At 42.9% G+C, this 9,906-nt stretch overlaps 1 protein-coding gene across 1 annotated transcript in view; it reads right to left on the reverse strand.

The window, feature by feature from the left end:
* The window catches only part of glrbb (glycine receptor, beta b), a 28,211-nt gene extending 20,015 nt beyond the window's left edge, over window positions 1-8,196 (reverse strand). The window contains exons 1-4 of the mRNA XM_040119080.1: window positions 8,110-8,196; window positions 5,201-5,339; window positions 2,850-2,956; window positions 1,280-1,347 (exon numbers count right to left, since the gene is read on the reverse strand). Of these exons, the coding sequence (XP_039975014.1) occupies window positions 1,280-1,347; window positions 2,850-2,956; window positions 5,201-5,322 (297 nt within the window). The 5' untranslated portion in view covers window positions 5,323-5,339; window positions 8,110-8,196. The remainder of the gene's footprint in view (window positions 1-1,279; window positions 1,348-2,849; window positions 2,957-5,200; window positions 5,340-8,109) is intronic.
* Window positions 8,197-9,906: the final 1,710 nt, after the last annotated feature.

Raw genomic sequence — 9,906 nt, forward strand, 5'->3', positions numbered from 1 at the left:
CTTCCTCATTCCTTTTTCACCTCCCCTTTTTCATGCACTTTCTTTTCTTCTTCATTCTCCTTGATTTATTTCCTGTTTTCTCTTGACCTCTTTTTCGTTTGTCCTTTTTCTTTCTCTTTTCCTCCCACCATCCACCCACCACACTTGCTATTAGATAGATACTTTATACTTCTATACTTTGCATTTTAAAGATGTTCTACTTTCAGGATGTATCATCTTAAATGGTCTCTAACTGGTCCTGATGTGAAACTCTCCACTGGAAGATTTTACAAGTGCACACACTTTACTGCTCTGTGGCCAAAAGAAATATTTCCAGTGTAGATTTTCATGCCATTCCAATTCCAGGGTATAGCATCTAGGGCTTTGCTCAAAGTGTCCCTCTGCATGAAATGAAACTGGAAGACACGGATCACTGCTTTGGCCGTAGTTTTCAACATGCCAGAGTTTTAAAACGTTTGTAAATAAATCATTACTCCAAGTTCATTCATTGGCATATTTAATTGCTTTTTGAATTTTTAACAGAATCTGGACGGCTTATGTACTTTGGTAGATTTCTGATGTTAAAATTACAATATTTAAAAAAAAAAACCATTACACTGTAACTGAAGACCTAAGATTAAGACTTGAACATCAGGGTGATGAAACATCTTGTTATTTATTGGCACAAGAAGTGCCTGTGTGGTTTGTGGGAGATGACATGTTGAAAGTCTTGTTTTCAATTATTCTATTACAATAATCTCTTGGAATAAAGCTCTCCAGATTGCAAACTGTAAAACTGTGATAGAGGAGTTCAAGAGACAGAATCAAGTCGAACCGTGGATTCTGTCAGTCTACACTGCATTAATCAAGATCACCTTGTCATAGGATTGAATATATTTACCGAGAGAGATTGTTAAAGTTTATTGGCCCCTCCCAGCAGCTTTAAATTAAAACACACTAGTAAACCCGGCCTATTAGAAACCTTCAGGAATGTTCCCTTTCATTGTTTCCTAAGTGATCAAGAGTCAACCCAGAGCCGTCCTTGAGTTTAATCTGTTCATTAGTATTAAAATTGCACTCCTTTAGCAATTAAGCCATCAGATAAATGAGGCATGAAAACCCCAGTCTTCATAATGATTCACTGCTTAATGGTCTGTTACTGTCTAGAAAACATGCTCACGCATGCTTCCTAAAACTTGAACGCTAAAGCAGTTTTCAGCTCTGAACCGCCGCTTCTGATTGGCATATGGATTGATTATCAATATCGTCAGGGAAAAGTGCAATTGAAGCGAATTCTTACCATGGTCGTTTCTTGGATCGAGCCAAAGCTGTTGATGAAAATGTTGACTCTGTCTTCGACTGGAATTCCTGGATTTGAGAAGAGGGGAGAGGTGGTTGTGGTGTTGAGTCCACTGTGTTGTACAGCTGATTTGCAATGGAAGGGAGGCACCAGTGTGGTTGTAGCTTACAGGAAGTGTCAGCATGTCTCACGAAAGCGTGTACTTCCTTATTTCTACACCAATACAAATTGTTCCAGGTGATTGAATTGATTCTGTTATTGATCGGGATTTATGAGAGACTTTATCAACATTGCCTAGTAATAAGAATGCCTTCTCAAGAGCATCACCTTCCTCTGCTAAGCTTGCGCTGTAAACATTTATACTGGCATCTCTCTCCACTCAGCCTTTTGCATAAACTAATAAAATCCTTGACGAATGCAAACTGCTCGCACTGCTCTGAATAAATTATTTCCTTTTGAGGTATTTACCGGAGGCTCAGGAGTCTCACGGGATAAATTCTATCAAGCAATTCACAAAATAAATGCACATAATATGGAGATGCCATATAGCTCACACCTCCCAGGCTTTACTGCAGCCAAGCAAGCTGATTAATATTCAAGAAACCCATGTGGTGTTTGCTTTAAAATTTCTATATGCTCTATAAAAGGAGGTCACTATTTTATAGGCCTGGGAAAAGTAATGCACAAGGCACAGTTTAGGATGTAATTTGGGAGATTATGACGTGGATGTTAATGCACGGGGAGCTTTCAGCCCGCCCTGAAATCAAGAGCAGATGTTTGGCTGCTGGACCAGTCTCAGGCAGTCAGGGAGGGAGCTGATTCTGCTCACAACACATCAAACACCGAGTCCCAGATACAGCTCCTGCTGCCAAGTGCCAGTGAGGACGGAAAACTATCTGGGAATCCACCTGAAGACTGACCCATCAGTGAGACGGAGAGGCCGCCAGTCACCTCTTTGTTATTTTTATGGCTGTTTCTGTGAGACCGAAGCCTGGTACTCCCAGCAGTGTGACACACTGCAAAAAACTGTAAAGATGGATACTTGGCCGGCAGTAAGGATTGTAAAAAAGAACAACAAAAAAAAACAAAACAATGTACTGTAGAATTTCAGTGTTTATAATGAATCTCGAGTGGTTAATGAAATATGAAACTACGGTCATTGCATGCACTGAAAAGTAAAACATAAGAAAATGCACACAGTTTGCTGTTTCTTAAGTTTTGAGACTGTCTAAACTTACAGATTTTATTGCCATAACAGCCTGTGTGTGTCAGTCAACACCTTATCAAACTGTCTTTGAGGAAAGACAAACTGAGAACAACAGCCTACTGCAACAGTGCTGTGGTACATTTTAGAAATGCAAGTTTATGCCTAAAAAGGAAATTCATTTTCATTAATGTCTCAAGCACCATTTATAGTGTGCAGATACTTGTTCTAGCACCAAATTCTGAGGGGAGAAATGTGGTGATACAAATTTATAATATACTTGTTTTTGTAATCATCACAACAGCACTGCAGCGAAAAAGTAAATTGAAAGTAGACAGAGACAGATGAAGAGGGAAAGAGACTTGCCTTTGAAGTTGGGCCTTATTCTGGGATCATAGCTGATCAGTAACCTGTTCAAGATGTTACTGGTTGAATTCGCAGGCACTCGGGCCAGATCCTCAGATGACAGCTGTCTGCAAACAAAAAAGATAGAGAGGCAACTATAGGCACGATTACATTAGCAGGTCAAATTCCTGGCAGATGAACAGTACAGATGCAAAATACACCAACTTCTACTCTGTATACGCTTTGATTAAACTATAGCCTGAGAGAGCTACCAGTTAGGGATTAAATTAGCTTTTAAGATTTGGACCACCCATGCAATGTTAGAGTGAACGAATGTTTAGAAATGTGATGCTATTCAGAGATGTTTCCAGATCATGACTGGGGCAGTTGGCATGTTCCCACAGGTTGACAGACAACTATTTTTTAACCTTAAAGGACAATTACGTAAAAATATTTTGAAGGAAATACTCTAGATATGTACAAAACAGAACGTACGAAAGTTGAAAGTCACTGTGCCTCGTATTTCTAACAAACCTGGGAGTCTACGGCCATGCTAGCATCTCTGCAAGGCTATAGGCGCAGGGTTCTTTGAGCTAAACGTTAATGTCAGCATGCTAACATGCTCACAGTATCAGTGCCGAAAAGCTGATGTGGAGAAGGTGGGGTTCGCCATGTTCACCAGTTTAGCCTGTTACGATGCTAAAAATCATCAATTGGCGGAAAAAACCCAAAGTAGAGCTGAGGCTGATGGAAATGACATTACATTTGGTGATATCTGGTCACGAACCAAAGTACTGGCCAAGTTAAAACTTACAATGTGGCTAAAAATGTTTGTTTCACTCTAGGGGTCATATGCACGATGCAATGCCTTAAATTTCTCTACTATTATCAAGAAAATTGTACTTTATTTTTGGTTTTGACATTTTTCTGCATTTATTTCTAGTTGCCTTAAGAAAAATCTTTTAAAGAATTAAGTCAATTTATCTGCCATGTGGGTGGCAAAGCATTTCAATGGCTAGTCACGATAAACAGTATATATTTGTGAGTGCATTTCCACTTTTTATTGAGACCAAAGTGAAATTTTCCCTTTGAACCATCCTGCAAAAGAGCTAAAAAAAAAAAAAAAAAAAATACAGCTGTCTACCAAAAATTACCACCATAACATAAAGTGGTGATTTTCAAAGACGTTCGGCCAAACATTTTTTGTTTTCTGAGGTTGACTGATGAAAAAACAATGGGACAGAGAGAGGGAAAGGGGAGAACAGGATCTGGCAGGAGAGAAAGGAGAAACAGAAAGCCTCCTTGTGGGTGGCAATGAATTCTCCTGCCAAAGAATTTACCCTTCACAAAGCACTTTACATATCATTATGTAAACCTTATCAAGCACTGGGGATGAGCTAAAGTGCTCCACAGGAATGTTGCACAGTGTGCGTATGTTCTGCGGTTCCCCTGATCAAAGTGAAAAACATAATTCCCATCCACTAAACCCCTTTTTTTTCCTCTCTCTTTTAACAGACCTTTCTGACAACCTCAAGCACAACAGCTAAACTGGAACCAAGTGGTTCCTTGATCCACAGAGGCATCCACAGTAATAAACACAAAATATGTCACACAGCTTACACTTGCCAATACCGGGGCTACGTCAAACAGTTTCTCCCTCATTTTAAGAAGTTTCATTGTCGAGCCATTTGTTACAATTTAAGGAGGGGTGCAGCTTCCAAATACATACAAACAATTGAGAGTCCAAAGGCATGTCAGGACATACTTATGTTCATTCTGTTGACATGAACATAAGACATGTATGGTGTTTACTTCTTAAGTTAATTCATGACCTGTCAACTCCATATTTACACGAGTGGCTCTGCAGTAAAGCATCTTGACGAGATCTGCTCAAACGTGACAGGTAGATAGAGACTGGAAAGATCCATCAGGTGTAAAAACAGACTAAGTTATGCTTTAACTGAGGGCTTATCTGCTAATATTGGGGCACCCCAAAAGGAAATAAGGGGGAACTTCGCCAAATTTACACCCAAAGGCCAGCGTACTAGTCATGGGGATTGGCACTCAGCCGGTGAGAACAGTTGTATAATGTCTTCCGTGACTCTGGGGGACCTCAACCCTGGTGATATCATTCAGGGTCGGAAAATCAGTTGTAATTAATATCATTTATAATTAATAATAACCATACAAACATAAATACTTTCAAATTCTTTTGAGCGGAGAGCCACTCTGAAGCTGTAGAGTTACATGAACCCATAACACCATCATGCTGTCATCACCGCACTTAGTACTTGCAATAAATGCTTCACTAAGCACATATGTTGTCTTTTGCACTGTTTGACAGCGCAAGGTGTTGTTTATTCCATGCTTACGATGGACAGTAGACCTGCTTCCCTTTCTTTTTTCCCTTTTTCGTTCCTTTTTCTTTGGCCGACCCTCCCTCTAGACAAAGAGAGAGTACCAGGAGAAAGATGACGAGCCTCTTAACGCCCATTCTGGTGTGCGTTGAGCCTGTGGAGGAGAAAATAAACCGTTTAAATACAGAGATGGAGCCAATGAATTTAAATCACCCGGTGCTTAATGGCGTGCAATTTAATAACCCAAAGCAGACTGTTTTCTCGTCACGTTCAGCAAATCTTAGCATTCATTTGCACATGTGACAGAAGGCAGCGGCTGCTTTAGATGCACCCTTGGTGCGCGTGCAAAGCTTCCGAGTACACTATCTATTTCCTGTGAACACTGTGACTTTGCCCCTCTCCCCTGACGTGATCCACTCCCATTTTCTCTGGATGCGTATCACATACAGTAGAACGTCTGAAATGTAAATTAATCAATCTGACAAGTTTTAATCAAGTAGAGCAAGTTCAAGCATAAATCCAATCAGCGGAGTAATGCACCTGAATAACGATGGTCATTCAGGACACGTCAGGTGAATGTGACCTCTAGAGGATGGGTGCAATAAATATTTCCTCAAATATCCTCTACTTCAGTCTAGAACCTGCACAGGAAAGGTTTAATAATGCTGTTTTCTGCAAATTTAGATTCTCTTTATCATGACGTTTAAAAACTACATCATGTGGTAGCTGTGGTTCAATCCTTTTTCACACTGCAAACACTAGTAGAGGAGATAATGTGTGTCCTTTGCGTTTCCCATAAATCTCTTTTGATAGAAAATCCAAAACCTGGTCTAACAGTAGCACAACCACACATAACCAAATGCATACAAAGGCAGTGCAGTTTTGCATTTCCTGATGGGGGCCATTAATCGGCTAGCAGCCATAGTACCTGTGTGAATCATCCCCCGCCTAGGAAAGCGGTGCCCTTTCATTGCATAGGGACACCGAGACCAATAGCAGAGCCAACAGTCTCACCCCACACCCCCCTGCCCACCCCGCCAGCAAGACTGTATATTAACTGAAGCAGTTCATTGTCTAGACAGAGACACACTCGCTCCTTTATAGTGCCTTGGCCCAGTAACTCCCTGTCTGCTCCTCGCCTGCACATTGGTCATCATGTTCTCCAGCAGGAATCGTTTCCACCGCTCAGTTCAGTGCCTTTATTCGCCATGCACATACCTTGCCGCGCCCGAACTAGGTCAACGTCGCTTTATCGATTTGGAAGATTCCTGCGAAATGGGAGGCTGGTTGGTTTTTCCTCGTTGGGGTAGGAGCACATGGCCAACATACATCAACACTGACCCACACATATCAGACGGCAACAGCGGGGGGGCGGTGGTGAATATCTGACCACATTCCTTGGAAACGCTTCCTTATCTGACCTACAATTCCTATGACCCATCTTCCCTCTGGCATTTGCCAGATGACGACTCCTATCTCTGACCCTCTGTTCCAGTTTTCCTGACAGGAGGAAGAAGAAGCAGAAAAGGGTCCATATCTAGTATCCATGACACTCTTGTAAGGAAATGAGTGTTATTGAAAAAGGCTTTTGGAAATTTTTTTTTTGGAAACCAAGAGATTTACAGTATCTTGTGTGGCCCTAAGCACTGTATTATGGGCTTCATGCAGATATGAAAATCACCATATACAAAATGATGAACCTAAGTTTCTTATTTTATATATATATATATATATATATATATATATGTATAAGTTCATTACAATTAAACAAGTTGCACAACTTCCTCTCAAACATATTACACCTTATTACCCAAACTTTAGCCTTAATCAGGGTGTTACGAGGGGCTGTTTTCTGTTTTTGGGGGGCATAATACATAGTGTGCTGGAGTGGAGTTGAATGACCTGTTTAGAAGCTCACAGAGTAGTCTGCGCCTTGCTGTTTGCATATTCTCCGAATTAACAACAATCAATAAATAACAGATAACCGGGACATCGCGCAGAGCCGCGCTCAACTGATTCCTGTGCAGAGAAAATGTGAGTTCAGCCGAGACCATGTCCATAAATTGACCTTGGCAGTGCCTGAGTCAACTCTGTGTTACCGCCGAGGAACGCTGCCCTAGCTGTGTTTTACTACTGGCAATGTTAAAACTGCAGAGCCATCGCTACAGAGCGGCTGACAGTGACTCAAGAGGCCTAATATGGTCTGCCCCATGGGTCCAAGGTCAATAAGCGACTCTGCTCTGCCCGCGTTACTTCTTCAGGCTGTGCAATTTATTTTTTTGGGATTTTGGTCCATAAGCATGCCATTATATTAAAATAAAAAACATAATTCCTGAAAGCAATTAAGAATATTCAGGCAAATGGGAGATTATTATTTTTAAAGCTATTAATGTTGATGGTAAAACAGCGAAGCTCTGAGATTCGGTGTAAATAAAACTGAATTTACATTATGTTGTGTTCATGAGATTCCACGTTATATAATGCACTTCAGTGGAGCATTTGTTGTCCCCATCTAGCCGCGAAATGCGTTAACCCACGAGGAAGGCCTGTGCTATGCTCATCCCAAAAAAAAAAAAAAAAAAACCGAGATGCATCCAAATTCCAAACCGCACGGTATACGTGCTCACAACCTGTGGCTGCGCGTGGCATCCGGTCCCCTTTTGGTAACAAGAGAAAAGGAAGTGGCAGAGGCTTGACACTGGCCCAGAGCCCGAGCGTCGGAAGAGCGGGCGGGCTGGAGTGAGAACAACACAGAGCAACGGCGACCACCATGACGGGAAAAGGGGTGGGGGGGCGGGGTAGGGGTGGGGGGATGCAGGAAGAAGATGCCATGGGAGCGCGAGCGAGCCGTTTCGCTTCACGTGGGCGCCCGTCGCGAACATAAATAACGAGACAGTCGTCGATCGCGATTCGGTGCCACTTACCTTACCGGGCTCGGTCACCTGTCAGTTCCTCGGAGAACTCGACTCAGTAAAGCCGACCGCGCGGAGCGTGGTTACCACAGCCTTCCAGACCGGCCGCCGTCTTTCTTTCCCATTCTGTTCTCCGCTCTCTCCACTCTGGCAATTTGTTGAACGGCTTTCAGAAAAAAAAAAAAAGTTACATCTCGGCAAACTGCCAATTTTTCTTTTGTTTTTGTTATTTTCTTTCGGTTTGTTGTTATTTTGGAATCACTGTGTATATGGCCGCTGCCCTTTCGCCTCAGCTCGGGATGCCCAAGATGGAGGCTCGCGTGTACCTGTCATGCAACATGCGCAGTAGCGGCTGCACGGAGCCGGAGAGCATCAGTCCTCCCATCAGCACCACGGACAGCCGCTCCCCGCCTCCGCGGCCGCCGCCAACCGCTGGGAGGTGACGTGGCCCGTTCACGTGACGGGAGCAGACGCCTCGCTGTGCATGGGCGCGTCCTCGTGGTATTTGACGGCAGCTGGACGTGAGCGTCGGCGGCCGTGTAGACCACGAAGCGTGGGGGACCCGGCGGCGAATCGTGGATGCGGCACAGTTCAGGGCTTCCACTGGTATTCGTGGAAGTGAATCCTGTAGCCTGCTCGAAAACAGACCTGGCTTTGCATAGGCTGATTTTATGCCGTTTAGAAATGTGATGGGTTTTGTCCGAATAAGAAAATAACTGTGCAAATGACTGAGTGAGGGGAAAAAAAAAAATTGAAGGACCAATCGTAATTTTTTGAACCGTCTATATTTGCATATATTATCTGAAATTATTGGCCTATATCACTCAACGTTACTCATCTAAACAAACCTCTTAACAGCATCAGAAAACGTTAGAGGGAAAGAACGAACCACAAGGTCCATTTTGTAGCTGTTACAGCAGCTCTCCATCAGATTAAAGTCCCCCAAGCGCTCGGGAGGGGGGGGGGTGTTTGAACATCTACAGCGCCATGACAACTGGGCAACTCCATGAGGAAGATAATGTGATATGATCAAAAGCTCCAGATCAGCTACTAGCTGGACTTTGTGGTGCAGAGCGTGGTTTTCTCATCCGTTGTTTCCAAGGTCAGTAATTCAGACGTGGCTGTTGTCTTGTGTGAGCCGGTCCGTTGAAACACACATCCATCAGTTTGGGAGTCGTGGCTTGGTTGTAGTCATTCCTGGTTGTAGGTGGCCCTTCTGTCACCATTAGGATTGTGTCTGTGAACGGGTGGATTGAAGAACAGGTGAGCGACGGAGTGGCTGATTGTGAATGAATGACTAATAGACGTGTGAACAACGTTTTGGCAAAAGATCAAACAAACTCATCAAGTATTATCATTTTCAGTGGTCATAGCATTGGATTTAATGCATTTAGGCTATGAGCCATACTGTTTAAGGGTAATTAATGCAGCATGTGGGCTATAGGACTTTGATGTTCCTCCAAGTACAAAACAATTCTGTACCGAGCGGAGCTTTCTGCTGGCCAGTTACATAGTAAGATGTATTTCTGCTCTAGAAACTCTAAAAAAGCTGAGAGGCTCAGCTACAAAAAAAAAAAAAAAAGGATGGTAAAGTACTGTTCGTCCTTGCCTGACAACATGTGTGTGTACCATGTGTGTGTATTAAAGGCTTAGATTGGCTTGGACATGGACTAGTAATGAAGTGCCAGTATGATGGCGGCTCCTCTCTAGACATGGCCACATACCGTAAATGAAGTCTCTAAAACCCATCACGGTGGGTCTCCCTTCCTGCTGTCTCACTTAAATGAACTGGGGTTTGTCAAAACAGAG

This window comes from Xiphias gladius, chromosome 23, assembly GCF_016859285.1.
Source record: "Xiphias gladius isolate SHS-SW01 ecotype Sanya breed wild chromosome 23, ASM1685928v1, whole genome shotgun sequence".
NCBI classification, from domain to species: domain Eukaryota; kingdom Metazoa; phylum Chordata; class Actinopteri; order Istiophoriformes; family Xiphiidae; genus Xiphias; species Xiphias gladius.